The 22,703-nt window shown below is 35.2% G+C and overlaps 2 protein-coding genes across 6 annotated transcripts in view; one reads left to right on the plus strand and one right to left on the minus strand.

The window, feature by feature from the left end:
• Sh (Potassium voltage-gated channel protein Shaker) overlaps nucleotides 1–22,703 on the minus strand; it is a 201,757-nt gene that overhangs the window by 162,840 nt on the left and 16,214 nt on the right. The gene's annotated exons all lie outside the window — the stretch shown is intronic.
• LOC149056657 (uncharacterized) lies at nucleotides 12,232–15,064 on the plus strand. The gene has a single exon (XM_089223081.1). It carries the CDS (start codon nucleotides 13,943–13,945, stop codon nucleotides 15,056–15,058), a length of 1,116 nt encoding a protein of 371 aa, XP_089079207.1. The 5' UTR covers nucleotides 12,232–13,942; the 3' UTR covers nucleotides 15,059–15,064.

The following is a 22,703-nucleotide window of genomic DNA, read 5'->3' on the forward strand; positions in this document are numbered from 1 at the left end:
GATAAGAGCGAAAAACGTTACGGTCTACTGCCCTCTCGGCGCGCATATTATAATAATATATTATATTGATAACCATCATTGGCATTATATTGTGTGTATGTGTGTGTGGCGTGTGCGCGCTTTAATAAATGCTGACGTGTACTCTATTTTCGACGAGTCGGATAGTTTTATTCATTACCTTTGTTAGTAAACGTTGGCGACACCATTGTTATGCTAGTCATTTGTAACGTGAAAAATGTAAATTTAACTGAAAGAAAAACATCAGCGGTGGTGTGCCGAAAAACATCCCTCGTGGGATGTTTTATAGTTAAAGTTCACGAACGTAGAAGTAAAAGAATTCGGGACGATCTGAAATATGCCGTTGTAAAAGCGTCAGTTCGTACGGGTGGGGGGGGGTATAGAGGGGGTGACGTGGGAAACGTGGGAATGCATAAAATGTAACGCGAAACTCACAATAAATGTTAAGCTTTTGTTTCCTGTCGGTCGTAGTTATGCTGCATACTTATTATATATACGTCCCGTTTTCAGAGTATTTTCCTTGCGTATTTTTAATTAATATTTTAAGAGTAAATACGCTTTTGACGAATCGTGACGAACCGTTTGTGAAAATTAAATACATACGCGCTCACTTAACAAATCGTTGTCGGAAAGTGAACACTTGGACACGCGTTAACGCGTTTAACCATCGAATGGGAACTTATAAAATGGTCTTTAAAGTGCAATACTATATGAATTGCTTTCGAGAAGTTAAATTATACTCGTGGTGCATATTGCTTATGTGGAAAAACGATTCGTGAAACTCAATATTATATATATCATAAACGTATCGTTTTAGCGAAAAAATATATTTGGGCATTTAATATCTTGACGTATTTTTTGAATAATATTTTTAAAAAATCGTATTTTTAACTGAATGTCCTACGAATAATTTAACAGATTTTAATTATTATATTATTTAAACTCAATTTAAGTTTATTTTTGGCACGGACAGAGCAAATCTTTGGTTTGACGTCCGGTTATTAAAATGGGTCATTATTATTTACCGCAGAATGTCAAAAAACAAAACATTCAACATTTATAATTAATGTATAATGTAATCTCTTCCCGCTAGCACTGTTATTATTGTAGTCGAGTGGCATAATGCAAGTTTCGAGTTTTTCTAACAATATAATATTGGAGTGTCTTACGATATTTAGATAAGAAGACGAGCGATATAACTTAATACTTTCGGTGAAAACGTTTATCACTCATCACCTGTGAGTGAAAACCAAATACATTGTTGTTTAATAATGAGAAGTAAGAACTGTGATTAATTTAATTTTATTGTACGTATTTCCTCACAGCTCCTGCATTTGATAGAAGGAAAAATTTTCACGGTGATCTGTCAAGACCAAGACATACAAGTAGTCTGCTGTAAGTACGCGCAGTAATAACAGTGTATACAAAACAAATTTCTATATAATAACTACCTGTGTCAATTTTATTACGAACTTTATAACTTACAAGTTTGTAATAACGCTACAGGTAATATGAATTTATTTGTTTATTAAATATAATATGTCCCCGGAGTGTCTTTATCATAATATTCGGCGAGTACACATCCACCCGAATGAATAATATTTTAGTATTGCATACACCACATGCGTCCAAAATCATTACCCTCGGTGCACCAGGAGTAGTCGAATGAATTGCATCTTATCACGGATGTATGACACCGTTTCACACTATATAAACATAATAATTGAGTGATAAGGAATAATTTTCAGATATGTTCTATTCTCTGTTCAAGTTAGGAAACGTAATTGGTGGCTACCAGTTTTTGTCGGGCAACACCCGTTTGTCACCCCCCTCCGCTCAGTACATTTTCTGTTTACCTGCTGTCAGGTATTGCAACGCCCACCTTAGCGCACAAATTGGCCGCCATCTACGTTTCTTTACTTGAACAGAGTATATAGTCGTGTAAACATAATATTCGTGTCATTAACTATTATGTCGAAACCATGGTACAAGAATCAAACCATGTCAAGTTTAAAGTTCTGGGCCATCATCAACCTGCTGCACATTATGAAACTCGGGATGAATATAATACTCGTAAGTCTTTCTTTATCCATACTACATAATTATTAAACGGTTTTATAATATTTAAGTAATAAAGTCTTCGTACAACAAAAAAAAACAATATTAATAAAGTGATTTCAATTTTATTATGAACTTCATATAACTTTTAAGTTTGTATAATAACGTTACAGCCCTACGGGTAACGACATTTTATTTATTTATTAAATATAATATGTCCCCGGTGAGTCCTTTTCGTAATATTCCACGAGTGCAGTGTCTGTAAAAAGTAATTACATCCCTCGAAATAAATAATATTGCAGCGTCGCATATTAGACCACGCACGTCCAAATTCATTAACTTCGGTGCACCAAAGAGTTGAAATGAGTTATATCGGATCACGGGCGATGTGTGACATCGTTACAAAATATTCACATAATAATTTGGTAATAAGGACGAAAGCTCAAGTAGGTATTAGGCATAATGTTATTTATGTTCACATAAATGCCATATCGATATCGTTAAGTCAAAACTATGGTGTAATAGAGACAGACCATTTCAAGTGTAATAGTTCTGGGTCATCAGCGACTTGATGGACACTAAGGAAAGTCTTTCGTTATATTATATTATTATTATTATTATTATTATTATATAAGATTTAACTAAGATTGTGTAATAGTATTTAATTAGTATTATGCTATTATGTTATTCAAACTCTCATTCCTAAAGCTCCCTTAATAGCTATGGTTAAAATTATAATTCAAAGGCATCTGAATACCATCACTGAATCATCTACGTACTTATAACAGATTTACCAACTCCAGTTATAGAATCATACCCCAAATTGTAGTTTTTTTCCTCAAAGTTGAGGATACAACACACTAGTATGGTGCAAATAATTTTTCAATTTACTGACGTTAAGATTAAAAGGATATTTTTCATTCATGGTTATTATACATCTCAAATACTATTAAAGATGAGACTAATGAACGATGACACCTGATTTATGTAAAATCATGTTTCGACTCAGACTTGAGAAAAATTATCTGTGACACCACAACGGACGTATTTGGGCTACCTATTCAAAAAGGTTACGTTTTGATAACCAGTTATCAGACACCCGATACCCGATCAAACCGTATTTATTATGTGACGCATTGGTGCAGATAATAATATATTAAATAGTAATTATACCGGGAATCTGTCTTTGCCTCTCACTCTCTTTTGCTTAATATCTCTCTAGTGTCGCTCTCTGAAGTATAAATTCGTGTGGTTTCAACCCTGTAATAATCATACACGCTTGATTCGGTGCAGTGTTTTTTCTTCCCTTTTTTGTGTATCTCGTTGTACGTGACCGCATGTGGAGTGGGACTAACGAGCTAAAAATTGATCACGAACATTACGAAAAATCAATAATAATATTTTTATTTTTTTCGTTTACGTGTGTAAGCATTTGGAAGCATTTTCACACTGTTATTTACTCTTACGGAGTTGTAGTTTAGCAGGTAGTATATATTCAGTAACGAAGGTGCATAGCCTTTATTTTTATCAACTTGAGTAGTAAAAATATCACAATTTTTAATTTTTTTCTTTGAGAAGATAATGGGCCTCACTGAATAAAATTCACGGAAAGGGCATCATGATGAGTTCTAAAAGTACAATAAAATATGTAATTTTTTGCTAAACAACAGTTTTATAATTAAGCAATATAATAACTATTATACCAAACTACCAAAACTAAAACAATAGTATAAGACATTTAAACGGTTATTTTATACAAGCAACGGGTTGAGACGTATATGATATTATTTATATTTTGTCTTTTCGAGAAATCAAAACGAAATTTATTCTTAAAATCACGAGACAACTGTAGTTACAATATATTTTTATGATAATTATAGCTTGTTTTCCACGCAGATACAATTTATTATAGTGAACGATGGTAACAATAATTTTCATGACAGATGAGTTCAGATGCATTTGATTATAATATGTCACTATATAGACACTAATAACCAGAGCGTCATATTTAGTATTATGATGTGCACAGTGTGGAGACGTGCTTGTAATCCAAAACCATTTTATAAAACGTTTGTCGGTGTGGCTGTCGGGCACGGACACGCTTACAATAACAAATATTATTATTACTATACGTACACATATTATTATTATTATGACTGTTATTATAACATACAACAACCACATTGTACGACGTATAACATGATGATAATATAGATGTGACTACCCGCGTTACGTCAAGAGCCTCACACGCCGCTCAAGAAAACGACGGTGGTTTTAATATAACTTGAATGTATTTTAATAGACGTAAGACACGACCCTGTCCCTCAGCCCACCGTTATAATAGTTAGGTGTAAATAAAACATTATACAGGCCACAGGGTCAAAATGCGGTACTGTAAGCAATATAATATAATAATGTATAAGCTCGTTTGTCATTCGCTCTCAGACACTGTAATATTATTATAAATCCGCTGTCGCGTGGTAGCGGCGTCGGTGGTTATTAAAGTATAAGCCGATCGTTCTCTCCATCACTGATCAAACAAACCAACATTTAACGGACGGTGGGTAAAAACAAAGCAACCCCAAATTCCGAACATTTTATTTCTACCCTCGCGGTATCCTGCATACTTAGGTCCAATATATTATGTAAGTGTGATGTTCGATTATGTCGTCATAATATAATAACTTTTTCACGTTAGCTATAATAAAATAATGTATACGTGTGCTGTAAGCCTGTAATGTCCAGTCGGATTGATGTGCAATTGAGGCAAGTACGCGGATCGAGTTATTTTATTTGAAACGCTTTCAGGCGTATAGTAAGGCGAATAATGCGATGACGGTGAGATGGTCGGCTTAGTGTATATTGTTTGAAAATCGACAAAAAAGTGTCGATTATCACTTTTGATCACATGTTTTTTATGCTCGTACGTACACATTTTTTTTATTAAAAACATTTTGAATTTTGGAAGCAATTTTACAATTTATTCGTTTAACTTTTTTAATACGTAATATTATAATATTATATTACATTCAGCACAAAACAAAAAACAATGCCACATTAAAATCCATAGTCTGGATATTCTCATACGAAATTATTGGTGTGAATCATGTTTGTTCTAGAGGTGAATTAAAAAATAATTAATTAATACAAAATCCAAACACATAATATATAATATAAATATATCTACTTAACAAGTCTATATTATTATTATTATTATTATACTGTTGGCCATACTATTTCACTATACATAAAATGTATTGGTTATTTCATTTTGGTAACACAAAAGAATCAATATAATATCTTATACAAATCATAATATAATACGTTATTCAATTTTAATAAACAGTAACTGACAATTTTTAGTTGCATTAATATTTTAGAACCTAGTGTATTGTGATTGATACAAAATTACTATTCAGTTTATAATTTAATATCACAATATGCGATTAAGTCAAAAAAATTAAAAATCACATGAATATGTCAATTTTATAGTGACGTCTTAAATTATTATTATTATTATTTAGAAATAATTGAGATTGATTAAACTTAAAATATGCATTAGCAGTGTTTAAAATAAAAATTATTTTTAAATTAATAACTAAACATTAAAATCCTCAATAGTTTTGATCAAAATAATAATTATTTAATTTATTCATATTTCATACTGCTTGTTAAATTTCGGTTAAAAAAGGAACAAAATTTCAATCGGGAACATTATTAATATATATATTTTTTTTAATTATATTTTGATTCGCTTCTTAAAATGTACTTGTGAATTATTAGGTATTTTTAATTTTATTTGTGCTATACAAACAATTAATAGTAATGAAAACGTCATCTTCATCAAGCTTTTTTTTTCAATACGATGTTCTGTAATTATATAATATATATATTATAGATTTACCTTACATTATATTATGTGTTATAATATGCGAATCGCAAAGAACGCGCTTGGATATTTTATTCTTTAAAATGGTTTTCGATTTCCTACAATTTTACGGAGACAAATTAATAATGCTTGTCTTGACGAGTAATATTTGATTTGAGCCGTTTCTATTACAACAATGGAACGACAATAAAAGTTCCATCTTCTGAGTTGAGTATAGTATAACAACTAACAAACCAGTCGGTGTGATAAAAATATAAAACTCATTCAGCATATTTTGGTGGTTTTTAATGCCATAATATCATTATCGAATCGAATTTGCATGCTCCGTTGCAAATAACTCACCAGCTAAGATAAATAGTTAGTCGTTTTCGGCTTCGATTTAGCCTTTTAAAAATAACGCAATTTTTCAATCGCCTCGGCACGGAAAACTACATATAATAATATAACCCAGTGACTGAATTGGATTCGAATCCACTTTTTGACAGTTGGCTATTTGTCAACGCGTACCGATCTGAACCTACACCGACAAAAAATGTGACAGGCCCGCGGTGCTTTACGTCATATTATTTCATCCGACGCGACACAATAAAACGACGTCCGCCGTCACATAATATAATAATGTAACACAATAGCGTCCCTAAAAGCGCCGAGTACGCTTCGGGGGAGAAAGTAATAATGTACAAAAAAAGGAAATAAACTTTTGCGACGAAAACTGACCTGCGATAAGAACAGCAGCTCGTTTCATCTTGCTTCATTGTATTTTTTTTTTTTTAAATTTCATCAACGGTAGTGCACAGTATATTATATTATACCTATTGTACAAGATGACTGTTGCATTAGCCACGAAAATGGACGACGCGATTTTCAAGGATGATCACACGGACCACATGACTGTTGGGTGGCGGGGACTGAGGGAGGAGTGATCAATTCGTAATTTCCATATGATATTACTTATATTATAATATGTTTTATATTGTAATTTTGTTTTATTACATTTTTTAGAAACACGAGTTTTGGAGAGGGATGCAGCCTCTTCTTCATCGACGGCCGTCGATAGTATGATAAAAATAATATTACATTATAATTATATTATGGTGGTCGACATATTTTAATGCTATATAATATTATTATATTAGGTAAATTGTACGCACATATGTAACGTAATAGTTTGTCATTTTTTTATTATTAACAATAAAGATAATACCATTGACGAAATGGGCCATTGGGAAACAAGTTGTCTAACACAATGGATTTAATTCTCAGTCTTACAATCCGTCAATATAGGACATACCTTAACCGTGGTCGTAACAGTTATAGGCAGTTATAGCTCTACATATATATCGTATTAGGTTGAACATACGCGCATCATCGATCGTTCGTTCTCTGATCGATGTGCCGACGGGTGTACTGCAGATTTGGCGCGTACAAATACTACCAAACTATATGATCGATGTTGTTGTTATTATTATTATTATTTTCGTTCTAAAAAAATCAGACTAAATTCGCAATAACCACGATAGTGCGCACGCGACGCATCGTGCGTGTAGTAGAATGTGCCATCGTGTAACGGCGGCGTCGGCAGGCGAAAATAGAACGCATTGAGTTAATCTTGGAATCACCTCCTGTCTATTTCTAGGTTAAGTGGCGTGTATATATATATTATATAAAAAAAAAAACCGACGATATAGCTAAGGCGATGGCGATATAACAGTTGCTGAGACGTACGGCTAGCTGATGCCAAGCGGTCTTTTTGAATTCGTTATGATATTGTGTAATATATGCCGCGTGTACAGGGTGATTCGACAGGCATGTTCAACCCCATTATTTTGTACTCTCGATAATGTGATTAACATTATTCAAGTTTTCGTCTTCTATTCGGATACCTACTCGGATTTCTCGTGGTTCTTATCCGGAACAAAAAGTTTGTTTCGTCACACTATTCAAATTACGTATTTTAACGTGATCCTGCAGAGCATAACAATTTTGTCAACAAGAGTTATGTATATTATACGGTAAAATGACGAAAATCGTAATGATTTTAAAATAAATTTATAAATCTCGATTTGCACTGTCCTTATAACGCGGATATATTATAACGCTTATAACGAATAAGATGTAACATTTTCGCGCAAGAATAATATTATAATAGTATTATTATACGCGTGTTGTATACGACGGCTAGAGAGAAGGATCGTTTAATGTGCAAAAAGAAACGAACTCTTCAGGTGTCTAGCTGTTGGTGTACGCCTACGGGTGGCCGCCACCGTTTGCTACATCGGCGATAACCTTTCAACAGATATGCTAATGGACGGTAAACGCCAAGAACCGACGGCGACGCGGTCGTTGCCAAAGTCTCTGGTGGGACACGACTGTACGTACATTATTATTATTATATATACCTAATAATAATATAATAATATATATTCTGCACTATAGCAGCGATAATAATGATAATTAATAATATTGTCCTCGTAGTGCGTGCAGTGTTCGAGTTTTGAAATATTGTATTATTCATGCGCTCGAAAATTGTATTTATTGTAATATCAATACATGGTAAATCAGTGTTTAAATCAAAAATGATAGGATAAATAATGAATGATTGGATGATCATGGATGGTGTACGAAATTCAATCGATTTCAAGATGTACGGTGACAAGATAAATAATAAAGTTTTTCAAATTTGCACGAGATTGATTGTAATATTTAAACGCAAAATACGATTGTATATTATTTTGTTGTGATTAAAAAATATTAATCGAGAAAACAATTCACTATGACTATAACTCGAATTTATCGTTTTATAATATACACAGTGATATTGTAACATTTATAGAATTATTAAATTTATGAATTTGTTTAGCTTTTTATTTTTAAGAAATGTCTGAAAAAATTGTATTCAATTTCAGAACGCTTGAAAATAATGGCCGTAAGTTGTGTACGGAATCCAATAAATTACAGAATGCCGTGGGACACGTAAACAACGCGACGCTCTTTATTAGCAGTCTCTGCGTGTATGTACCCAAAAATAAAGTTTTTCAAATTTGGATAACATTGAATATAATATTCAAACGCAAAATAACGATTTTCAAATTTTTAGACAGCAGTCTATTTTATATCGAGATGGTAAATGTTTGAATTTGGTTAGGTTTTTTTTTTTTTAAATAAACGTCGTTAAAAAAAAATGTTTTAATTTTCAAGACCCTTGAAAATGATGAACGGAAATATAGTGTAACCTGCGAAATCCAATCGATTTCAGGGCGCCGGAGAGCAACGCGACCTAACCTAACCTAACCTAAGTAATAAAGTTGCATTACCCTGCACCTGCAGTACCTTTAGATGAGGTATATTATAACATGTAAATGATTTTCTTTGCCGATTAAATTTTCGGAGGTCAGTGGCACGCGTTGCGTTTTTCACGAGCAGTCGCTTAAGTGCGGGGAGGGCAGCGGTAGTTGAGAGATTTTAGCGCATTGCGTCTGTACGCGCACTGCCGGCCAGCAGCTGACACGGAATAGCCGAAAATCCCGGGTGGAACGCTCTTTTCGAGTCCACACGCGCGCGCGAATCCCGCTCCAGTCGTCTCCGCCGACCCCCCCACCGACCCGCTGTCGTATTGATCACCCACACCCACCCATCCACAAATTCCCCCAACATGCACATAATAATATACCAGTGTACCATTATATACACGTAGGCACCTATTATATTGTATACACAATACATTACTACGGTGTATACATAATACGTATATTACATATAACAGTGTTATATACCTACACCTATACGAGATAAATTATTATACGTGAAATAAACGTTTTATATTATGTAAAGGATACGGATGAGGGCTCGAGTCGCCGCCTTTGAGCTAGCACCTGTCGATTTTTCCAAAAAAAAAAAAAACTCCGTGAAAACTTCCACTCGATAATAGGTCTCGATGGTTTTTCCATATTATACTGCAGCTGCTCCAAATGAATTACGTTATATGCGAACGAGAGCTGGTCGACTACGGTTATTAGTGTTATTACACTGAAACCTGACCATAATATAAAGTTCTCTCAGGTGACGATCAAAAGTGTCCGTCATAGATAATAGTGTAATGACAATTTTTTGCCGGAACCTCATTATTTTATCCGTTAATAGAGGTTATATTAATTATTATCAACTGTTCTAAATATACCTACATTGCGGATACGAGTATATGATTATTAAAATATAGCATAATATAATTATTATCGTATTTATAAAACTGTTAATGGTACAGCTTTATTATATTATGACACTTGTGAAATAAAAAACTTGATCGACACCGACCATTATTTTTTGATGTAAACAACAATCATCATTTGTAAATTAACCACAGAATAGATTAAATTAACTGTCAATATTTGTTTAAGAATATACAGTGTTCCTGCAACGAATATGGGCAGGTCGAACGTGTCGTCCGGTGACTTTGAAACGCAATTTTCAACAATAATATGAATAACTGCAGTTCAGTCCCTATTGAACCTCGTCGATGTCTATAAATTAGTAAGTACCTATTTATTTCTGTAATTTGTCAATATATCTGCTAATAATACGTGTCATGGTGATACGTGCAGATATGATAAAGTTTTTGAACGATGATACCTTATTGATAACCAAAACGCTGGCCACTATAACTATTATAAAATAAACCTGTTCGAAATATTTGAAAATATAAATAAAACGATGATTTTTTTAATAATAATTATATTCGATGGTTGAAAACTGCTCGACATTGATATTAATACGTGCAAGGTTGATGTATGTGATCTCAATAATATTATGTGAAGTGCATTTTAAATCGGTACCTATACATGTGATTGTTCATTTCGAATTCGTTCTACGTTTTTAAATAATTACGTCATTTAAATGCTTTTTGATTTTTTTTTTACAAAATCATATTTTTCTAACACAAACGCTACCTATTAACATTAGTTACATTAACCATTTGAATTAAACTTCTGCTTTTAACTGCATTATTTACCGCTCAGTATCAAGTGCCAAGTGTAATTTTTTTCATGGACAATACTGTAAAAATATCATTCGTAGACATCATACTTGAAAATAAATATTATTTTGACAGGCTTGTGTGAATGTGTAAAAATACATGTCGAATTCGATGCTAATAAATATTTTTTAATTATTTCTATGTATAATAGTATTATATTTTATTATAAGTCACAATTAATAACATGGTGTTATGAAGATATTCATTTTTTTATATTAAATTATATATAAATAAACGAAATAAATTAAAACTGTCTCGTTTGGAGAGAAGTTTATCTAAGTTAAATAAACACATATAAATTTAACATATGAAATGTCGTTATGGAATTTATTGCACATAGAACTTTAACGTTTGCAACGGAATCTATAAACTAATTTTCGGTGGACTTTCGAGTAGATTTCATTATATATATAAAAAGAAACCTCACATTAATAGTATCAAGCAATTGATTTTACTTTGAGGAAAGATAAGAATTCAAATGCCTAACGTTCGTTTTCTTGGATAGCATCCAAACTGTATACGATTTATTTTAGATACCTATCTACAAAAACAATAATAATATATATTATATTGTGTGTAATAAGAGAACATTTGTGTTAAGTCAATAATCGACAACAATCTACCAAAATTACAAATGGATTTTTATTTGTGCTTAATAATGATTATTAGTAACAATTAGTTAATGATTTCAAAATAATGTATCTTATTGGTGAGAAATTATCGTAATTAACCGAAGTACATACCTATAATAGTTAAGTAAATTTAAAACGATAAAACTGTAATTTTATGATATGGTCTGAAATATAATCATCGTAATATTACAATAATTAAAAAAAAAGTTTATACATATTAATTAATAATATTATAGTCTTTATTTTATATATATATATTTTATACGCGCGATGTATTACCTGTATACATGAAGAAACGGTAAATCAATAATTCCCGACGACTAATGTTTGGTATCTAAATATTTAATTTTGTTTAATTTTTTGTTTTGTTTTTAAATCTCCATAACATATTTAAATTAAATGATAATCTATTTAACTTTAATTTTAGGTAAAATACACCTTTCAATTCGTTTATTGACTATTCTCTGTTCTAAACGAGGATACAAAATAGATATTAAAGAATGGATAGGTTATTATTGTGCTTATCATAGGTTAGGAACGAACGTGAAAATATTTTGAGGTCATAAAAGTCTTAACACAAACATATAAATACATAATTACCTATTATAAATAGTTTTTGATAAGACTTTGTAACAGAACGTAAAACGGAACTATATCATAAAAAGGCTCTGGTCAGAGCCAACAACTCGTATGTCCAACAGCCAATCACAGTAGAGAACGAACACGGCCAATCACAGGGCAGATCGTAAGCACAACACCGCTTTTTGGACTTTGAGAGGTGTTATAAGTACTTCCGGTCATCTGGCAGTCATAAAAAGCACATCAACGAATAGGGGAAATCGAGACGAAGGCAACAGTACTTTCCCCAGGGTCGTAACCCTAAAAACTACGGTGATATCATCAAATCAATTACGAAAGAAAACACAACACGCAGCACGGCAGTAGATGAGTTTACTAGTCGGTACGGATAGTAGTACTTAGACTAGTAAGATTCATCGGAACAGAGACATTTCTCTTTCATTCTTCAAACTTCAACTCAACCCCAACGAAGACAGAAGAACCGAAGAAACATCAAGAGGAGTAATCCAGTGAACCAACCGATCCGAATATCAGCGACGACATCGATTCCAATACGCGGCATTCCAGAGCTCCTGAGGACAACGACCCATACGATCCCGTGTGCAACTCTTTAGAGCATCGCCACAATTTGATCGTACGGGTTAACAACGAAGCAGTCTCCGGCCACGGCATCGTCAGTGTTCCCGAACGAGAGTGAATAAGTACGATCCCGTGTGCTACTTATTAGAGTATCGCCACAAACAGATCGTACGATTCAACTACCACGCCGATTCCGACACGCAGCATTCAAGTGCACCGGTGGGCACAGACCGCTACGATCCCGTGTGCAACTCATTTAGAGCATCGCCACAGTTTGATCATACGGTCTAACGACGAAACTATCACCGGCCTACGACGCCTGAGTGCGCAACCGAATGTGAACAAGTACGATCCCGTGTGCAACTCTTTTAGAGCATCGCCACAAACAGATCGTACGAATCGGTGACTTCGCCGAATTCGTGCCACGACGTTCCAGCGTCCCAACGAGTTGAGAAGCGACCCATCGTGAACAATAACTAAGCAGATCCCGAGCAACGACGTTCCAGCGCACCAACAAGTGAGAACATTGCTGGTTGCCTATCCCTCTATGTCCACGGGAGTAACGCAACGGTAACCTCTCGTTATATCTGACGTCGGAGAATGGTCTAGGCCGGAACTCCGACGCGGGTACTCGACGCGCCACCGCAATACCCGTGTGACATAGAGACCCGATCGGGCGGAATAAACAGCAGTGAGGGGGTCATAGAATATCGAACAAATCAACCTATCAAACACGCGGAGAAGGTACCGACAAGCAGAAGGCGTACACGCTGCAATATAAATTGTCCTTTTCAGGACAACCCTAATAAAACAAGTCCCCCCCGAGCGCGCCTGTTTAGGCTTCGCATAATCCGGACAGTGATTATAATAAACGCCACTTACTTGAGCGGGCCTAATATAGTTGCTGTCCCATCCATTAATGTAAGATAAACACCATCTCCTTTCATTTTGTATAAATTTAATGGGAAATAGTTTCCCACTCCCTAGTATTGTTATGTATATATGATTATATAGAAATAAAAAAGTGAATTATTACATACATGTAAACAAAAGCGTTCACATCATTAGTAAACGGACAAATACCTTAAAAAGTACCGTTTCAACTGGCGCCCAACTAGTGGCAAGAAACCACGATATCAAGAATTCAACAAACACAAGATGGGAAAAAACCACACAGAGCGTATTCAGGAGCTGGAGGACAAAATACAGCAACTTCAGTACACAATAGACAAACAAATAGAAGCTCATAACAATCTGGCAGCAGAACTGAATGAAGCAACGAACACAATTAAACAAATGATTAACGACACGGATACCAAAATTACAGTGGAGTCGGCAAAAAGAGAAAGAGAAATACTTACGTTAAAATCAATAAAACAGGATGACACGAACGCGAGGACTAGTAACGTTGAATTGACCACCCCTACATTCAACGGAGAGCCTAACGAACACCCGAAACAATTCTTAAAAGAATTAAATGCATATTTTTTACATAAAAATACGTCACACACAGATCGCATGATTATAATTGAAAACTGCATGAAGGGAAAAGCAGCAAAATGGTTCGGAATGGTCAAAGATGCAACGCCAAATGAAGACACGTTCAAGTCACTATTTTTAAAGCATTTCTTTTCCGAAGACCGACAATGGGACATTTTTATAAGATGCACAGAGGCAGGAAAAAAACCAATTAATGGAAGCTTCCAAGAACACTTCCACTTTTGGATGGCCGAACTTAAATACCTAGATTCACCAAAAATGGATGAAACACAGGCCATTAACCTAATTACCAAACACTTCCCCATCGCAATTCAAGCGTATATCCATACAACTCAGGAAAAGAAATTCCTTACCATATGGGAAAAACTGGGTGAATTGGAAAATAATTATAACAAACAAAATAATACCATACAACAAAACACTACAGGCAGATACTCAAACAACAATTCAGCGCACACAGTCAATAATCGTTACAGCCGCACAAATAATAACACAGCACAAGCAAGTAATAACCGATACAACTACAACCAGTCACAGGGTCCGACGAGCCAATACACGCAAGGAAATCCGTCACAACAAACAAATTTGCGACACACAACACAAGATAATACTCCCGCCACAAATACACAAAAACAGTATACAAAAACAATTAAAAGCATATCAGCACACATCAATGAGGATGACGAGTCAGATTGTGACAAAGGCGAAGAAGAGTTGAATGAAGACATGTCAAAAAACGAATTCAGGGAGACTATGGAAACGGAAAACCAATAGTCATACATCCCGACATTTCCAAAAATCAAATCAAACGAATTTCATGTAGAAAACAGCATTGTGAGTCACAGCCACACAAAAAAAAGGGTAATGAAACGTCAATAGTCAATGCAAGTGAACTGACGAAAGATGAGGACTATGAAATTCAACTAAGCGATGAAAAAAACGGTTGTCCTTACATAAACGTAAAAATACACGAAAAACAATATGAAATGTTAGTAGACTCTGGAGCCGAAATTAGTGCAATATCCATTGATTATGAGACTGAAATATTAAAATCTGATAAATCAACACCAACCCTTCCATTAATGGGAATGATAATTCATAACGCGATTGGGGACAAAGCGATAAAAGTAAATAGACAAGTGCTAATTCCAATATCAATCAATGAAAAAATTATACAAACCTCATTCATCACAGTACCATCACTGAATGAAGGAGGGATAATTGGTAACGATTTCCTTGAGGCATTTAACGCCAAAATTGATTTTGGAAAGAAAACGGTGACAATAACGATCGAACAAGAAGAAATAAAAATACCGTTTGTGAACAAACATAACGGTGCACCCATGCATTTGAAGACAATACAAACTCAAGTATCAAAAGAACCCATTCAGCCAAGAGCAATTACTACACATTCACCATCGGAACAAAATTATTTAGACAAAATTTTAAATAGATTTTCTAATGTATTTAGAGACGAACCTGGCAAGATAAAAAATTATGAATGTGCAATCAAATTAAAAAACCACACACCAATATACGTAAAACCATATCCCATACCCGTCGCAAAGCAAGACGCGGTAAACAGGGAAGTCGAAAAAATGTTAAACATGGGGATAATCGAACGATCACGATCGCCATATTCAATCCCAATAGTTCCAGTATTTAAAAAAAACGGGGAGGTAAGATTGTGTTTAGACGCAAGAAAAATTAACGAGCAAATTGTTATGGACTGCGAGCGACCTCTCACTATCGAATCAATACTGGCAAAATTTAAAAAAGTGAAATGCATTAGCACACTGGATTTACGATCGGGATACTGGCAAGTGCCTTTAGCAGAAAAAAGCAGGGCCCCATGCTCATTCCTAATAAACGGCAGAAACTTTTCTTACACACGGCTACCATTTGGACTGTGTATAAGCGGAGCAGAATTCCAGAAGGCAATGGACAGAGTACTAGGACACTTAACAGAAGAGTTTGTAACAATATATGTCGACGACATACTAATAACATCTCCATCCATTGAGGAACATTACGAACATATCCAAAGGGTACTAACAAAATTTAGGGAACACAACGTAACAGTCAACCTTGAAAAGTGCCAATTTTTCAAGAGTGAAGTCACATTTTTGGGGCATATAATTTCCAGTCAAGGAATAAGGATGGATAATGAAAAGATAAAGACCATACAAGATTTCAAAGCCCCCGGTAATAAGAAAGAATTACGAAGTTTTCTAGGGTTTTTAAATTTCTACCGGAGATTTATTGATAAATTTGCACATACCATAGAACCAATGTTAGAGCTAGTAAGAAAGGACAAAAAATGGTGTTGGGACGAACATCATCAGAAAACATTTGAGGAAGCAAAAGCGACCTTCTTACAAGAAGTAATAATAGCATTTCCCGATTTCTCACAACCATTTTATTTAAACACAGACGCATCCACGGCAGCAATCGGCGGTGAATTATTCCAACAAATCGACGATCACAGACACACGCTAGGATACGTTAGTAGAACCCTCAAACCAGCGGAAACTCGCTATACAACAACCGAACAAGAGGCATTGGCAATCGTATATTGTTGCGCAAAATTTAGACAGTATATTATCGGCCACAAAGTAATCGCGCAAACCGACCATCACGCATTAACTTTTATAAAAAAATGCAGACTGACTAGCGGAAGACTAACTAGGTGGTCGTTGGCATTACAGGAATATGACTTAACAATCGAATACATTCCCGGTAAACTAAATGTAGCAGCAGATACCTTAACAAGATATCCAAGAGTAAATGATATTCGAAAAGACAGGAAAATTGCAATCAATGCACTAAAAGAAATAGCGTATAGTAAAGAGCTTGTTGATAATCTGAAGGTAATTGGTGAATTACAAAATATGGATCAATACACAAAGAAGTTAAGAGAAAAAAAGTCAGTATTCACAACAACAAAGGATGGAATAACGTTTGTTAGAACCAAGATTACGGGACAGTGGAGAGTAATAATTCCGGAGCAGTTACAAGAGCAAATGATACGAGAAACACATAGAACCATGGGACATCCAGGAAAATTCAAAACTTTCCATATCTTAAATAATATTTGTACTTTCAGAAATATGAATAGAACAATAGCCCAGGTCATAAAAACATGTGATGAATGCCAAAGAAATAAACCCCTCAACTTCAAGGCGGCTGGAAACATAATGGCACACAAGCCAACGAGGCTGTTAGAAAGAATATCCGTCGACTTAATGGGACCTCTACCAACAGGACGGGGTGGTGTACATTACATTCTAGCCATTTTAGACACATTCTCAAAATACATAAAACTATACGCTTTAAAAAGGGCAACCACTAAAGCTATATTAAACAAGATCGAGACCGACTATATACAGAACGTCGGCAAACCCCAATCAGTCCTGACGGACAACGGTACACAGTTCGCCAACAAGATTTGGAAGGAAAAAATGAACGAACTGGGCATAACGGTAACATTTTCGACAATATATCACCCTCAATCAAACCCCGTTGAACGCTACAACAGGGAAATCGGGAGAATACTACGCACATACTGCAACAATCAACAGTCGAAATGGCCAAACATGCTGGGGGCGGTGGAAGAGTGGATGAACAAAATGAAGTCTGAAATAACAGAAGAAACACCATTCGAGATCATGTTTAAGAAAAAACCAAAACACCAAATACACAGAATTTTATCATACCCCGATCAACCGGACACGGACGAAAACATTATTTGTTTGGTAGCTGATAGAATTAAAACCAAAGCAGAGAAAAGAGAAAATAGGAAGAAAGTATCTAATAAAAAAAAGTACGAAGTCGGACAACATATACTGATCAGAAACCACCAATTATCAAATGCGGAACGAGGTGAAATAAAGAAACTGTTTAATCTTTTTCACGGCCCGTATGAAATTGTAAAGATAATTAGCCAAAACACATTGGTAATACGAAACCTAGTGACAAAAAAAGAACAGCTGACAAACGTCGCCGAAGTCCGACCGTATTACCAATCAAACCCACAGTAACAATAGAAAATCGACCACCGGATTGGCCAGTCGGATAGGCCAATCAAGACACACGAACCAACACCAAATAATGTATATAAGACCATGAGAAACAGTTAATTTATCAGTAATCAATCAGCAGCCATCATGAATACTTCAGAAAAGTACAAAAACCTGAAGAAAGCCGCTGCCAAAGCAAGACGTAGACTACATAAAGAAGACACGGTCGATGAACGCGGTTTAGCATCAGTTCGACCGATCAAAATAGCATCGCCAGCCGAGGAAGCGGAACGGAAAAAGAATAAGGAAAAACATGCCGCCATTATAAGCTGGGTCACCGAGGTAAATGCTGCCCGTCAAGAATTCACCAAATCCAGCTGGAACAAGCCCACAGATTGGAGAATGGTCACGGGAAAAACTATCCACAAATATATCCCCTTTGAGCAAGAAAACATCGGACTATCGGAAGCAGTCAGATACGTATTGGAACAACTAGCACGATATGAAAAGCCAAGAGGTATGAAGATTGACATAGGAGAGGACACACCACTGTGGTACCTGTCAAGGAACCAGATACGCAAGACCCTGTACAAAGCATCCATTCGCGGCGCGCGGGATTCTTCGAATTAGCTCCCGCTCCCTTCGCCACCCGGTCACTAATCCGGGGGGGGGAATTGTAACAGAACGTAAAACGGAACTATATCATAAAAAGGCTCTGGTCAGAGCCAACAACTCGTATGTCCAACAGCCAATCACAGTAGAGAACGAACACGGCCAATCACAGGGCAGATCGTAAGCACAACACCGCTTTTTGGACTTTGAGAGGTGTTATAAGTACTTCCGGTCATCTGGCAGTCATAAAAAGCACATCAACGAATAGGGGAAATCGAGACGAAGGCAACAGTACTTTCCCCAGGGTCGTAACCCTAAAAACTACGGTGATATCATCAAATCAATTACGAAAGAAAACACAACACGCAGCACGGCAGTAGATGAGTTTACTAGTCGGTACGGATAGTAGTACTTAGACTAGTAAGATTCATCGGAACAGAGACATTTCTCTTTCATTCTTCAAACTTCAACTCAACCCCAACGAAGACAGAAGAACCGAAGAAACATCAAGAGGAGTAATCCAGTGAACCAACCGATCCGAATATCAGCGACGACATCGATTCCAATACGCGGCATTCCAGAGCTCCTGAGGACAACGACCCATACGATCCCGTGTGCAACTCTTTAGAGCATCGCCACAATTTGATCGTACGGGTTAACAACGAAGCAGTCTCCGGCCACGGCATCGTCAGTGTTCCCGAACGAGAGTGAATAAGTACGATCCCGTGTGCTACTTATTAGAGTATCGCCACAAACAGATCGTACGATTCAACTACCACGCCGATTCCGACACGCAGCATTCAAGTGCACCGGTGGGCACAGACCGCTACGATCCCGTGTGCAACTCATTTAGAGCATCGCCACAGTTTGATCATACGGTCTAACGACGAAACTATCACCGGCCTACGACGCCTGAGTGCGCAACCGAATGTGAACAAGTACGATCCCGTGTGCAACTCTTTTAGAGCATCGCCACAAACAGATCGTACGAATCGGTGACTTCGCCGAATTCGTGCCACGACGTTCCAGCGTCCCAACGAGTTGAGAAGCGACCCATCGTGAACAATAACTAAGCAGATCCCGAGCAACGACGTTCCAGCGCACCAACAAGTGAGAACATTGCTGGTTGCCTATCCCTCTATGTCCACGGGAGTAACGCAACGGTAACCTCTCGTTATATCTGACGTCGGAGAATGGTCTAGGCCGGAACTCCGACGCGGGTACTCGACGCGCCACCGCAATACCCGTGTGACATAGAGACCCGATCGGGCGGAATAAACAGCAGTGAGGGGGTCATAGAATATCGAACAAATCAACCTATCAAACACGCGGAGAAGGTACCGACAAGCAGAAGGCGTACACGCTGCAATATAAATTGTCCTTTTCAGGACAACCCTAATAAAACAAGTCCCCCCCGAGCGCGCCTGTTTAGGCTTCGCATAATCCGGACAGTGATTATAATAAACGCCACTTACTTGAGCGGGCCTAATATAGTTGCTGTCCCATCCATTAATGTAAGATAAACACCATCTCCTTTCATTTTGTATAAATTTAATGGGAAATAGTTTCCCACTCCCTAGTATTGTTATGTATATATGATTATATAGAAATAAAAAAGTGAATTATTACATACATGTAAACAAAAGCGTTCACATCATTAGTAAACGGACAAATACCTTAAAAAGTACCGTTTCAACTTCTGCCAGAATGAGTGGCAATGATAAAAACCGCCTTTCTCTGTCACCTACTCCGGCACACTACCCTCTATTTTTTTAATAAAGCCGTGACCTATCCATTATTTAAAATTTATGGAATACACCATTTCTATACCCATTATTCGATTATTCCCCTTCCAGTGGTCAATATCTATGTCATAATGTGTGATATGAGCGCCACCGAATGGAAACCGGAAGCCATCCGGTGTATTCTCTTTTGGAAAAGATTACAGAATTAACCAACGGCCATTCATAAATAAACTATAATTATTAATATTTTTTTGTTATTGATACTAAGCATTGGAATTTATGACCGTTTGTAGGTAGGGGGGCTTATGGCTCAAGATTGAGGAACACGTGTAGGTAGCGCTAGAATTTTTCACTAAAAACTCGAGTAGTCACCCATCTGGATACAAGCGCCGTCGACCGATTCCCAATTCACTCCGAGCTTCATAAAATATCATAATATTATTATAATTATTTTAATTATGTTGCTTATAAGAAATACGAAATTAAAGATATTATTCAAAAATATTTTCTAATTCCAATTTTACCTGTAAAATATAATATTATTTATTGTATTAGACGGGTTCATTTAATATTCTTACATGTTTTAATTAAAATAGTTTTGAAATTGATCCTTAAATTATTGCAATAGACAAGTTGGCGAGGAAAAGCCAATTAATTATAAGGAAATTTAGGGATGAATTATCGTTCGTATAAATTTCAAATTTTGTTAGATCTTAAGACTTTATATTATGTTTCTCGTGAACATTAAACCTATGTATTATTATGGTCATATATACAATAGTATAATATTTATAACAACAATAGGCGCTTATAGATGTGTTGCATAACATGAGTAAAATACAATTAAAGCACGAAAATTAATGGTAGCCTATTGTATATGACGTGTACGTTAATTGTTTAGAATTAGGGGGAATTATCGTTTGGAAATAAATAATAATAAAATAGATGTATTAAAAAAATCTAATGTTTCTATTTAAATTGGTATTTATACTTAGTTTTGTAATATTTTAGGTTTTTTTCATGATTTTTTTTTTTGTAACTACATGGTTTGGAGTGGAAAATGAATCAACACTCCGAAGGTGTAACCTCATATACTATAGTAAAATCAGGTACTTAGGGGAGTCAAAAGTAGAAAATTTATAGTACCCTCTATTTAAAAACAATTTGGTACAACTAACGTAAAACTGTTAAAAGACGGGAATATTTTTACAACACATGTTTTAAACAAAATTAATTTTTTTATTGCGTTTCAAAAAAAAAAAAAAAGTTTAAACTTGAAATTTTAATGAAATTTATTTTTATTATTATAGAGTTAAGGCTTTCGATATCCAAAGTAAATGGACTGAAAGTTTTTTTTAGTAAGTTTGGGGGAGGGTACGGTCGGATAGATCACATATTTATGTGACAAAGACTATTGTCAGTAAAACACGGGTCACCCATCCGAGAAATATAAGGATATCGGCAACATTTTATATTTGGATGAAAATTAAAGAATTTTTCTCGAACGGTATTAGATATTTTTTCGAAATTCAAAACATACACTAACTGGAAATTTTTTGAGATAACTGTATAGGTACACTATCATTGACATTATAGAAATGTTAAAAAAATTACCTTTTTTACATTTAGATTATTTCCATTCAATCATGATGTGAAGGAAAATATTTGATGTACTGCTACAATATTTTGTATACTTACATTTTTTTTCTTTTATTAATGACATAATATAACATATTAATAATATAAAACTCATTTATGTCTTTATCTCGTGATATAAAAAAAATACTTTAACTTTAAAAAAGTAATAAGTACTGTAGTGCAGTATATTTTATTATTTCCTGGATGTCCCCAGCCACTGCTCAAAAGAAATTGGTGCCGTGATCTTTTATAAACGTCTAAGACATAAAATATTAAGTTAAAATAAAAGGTAGTGCCACTGTGTCAGAATAGCTTCATCACTCTGTGGATTCTTTTATCAAGCAATTCACTTTATATTGACTATAATATAATATATTCACTATATGTATACATATCTATCGTCTG

Source organism: Diuraphis noxia, unplaced genomic scaffold (genome assembly GCF_037042655.1).
Source record: "Diuraphis noxia isolate RWA-SAM2 unplaced genomic scaffold, SU_Dnox_SAM2 contig0003, whole genome shotgun sequence".
NCBI lineage: Eukaryota > Metazoa > Arthropoda > Insecta > Hemiptera > Aphididae > Diuraphis > Diuraphis noxia.

What these genes read in the sequence shown, in the direction of transcription:
- LOC149056657 (XM_089223081.1), top strand. Translation starts at nt 13,943, where the DNA reads ATGGGAAAAAACCACACAGAGCGTATTCAGGAGCTGGAGGACAAAATA.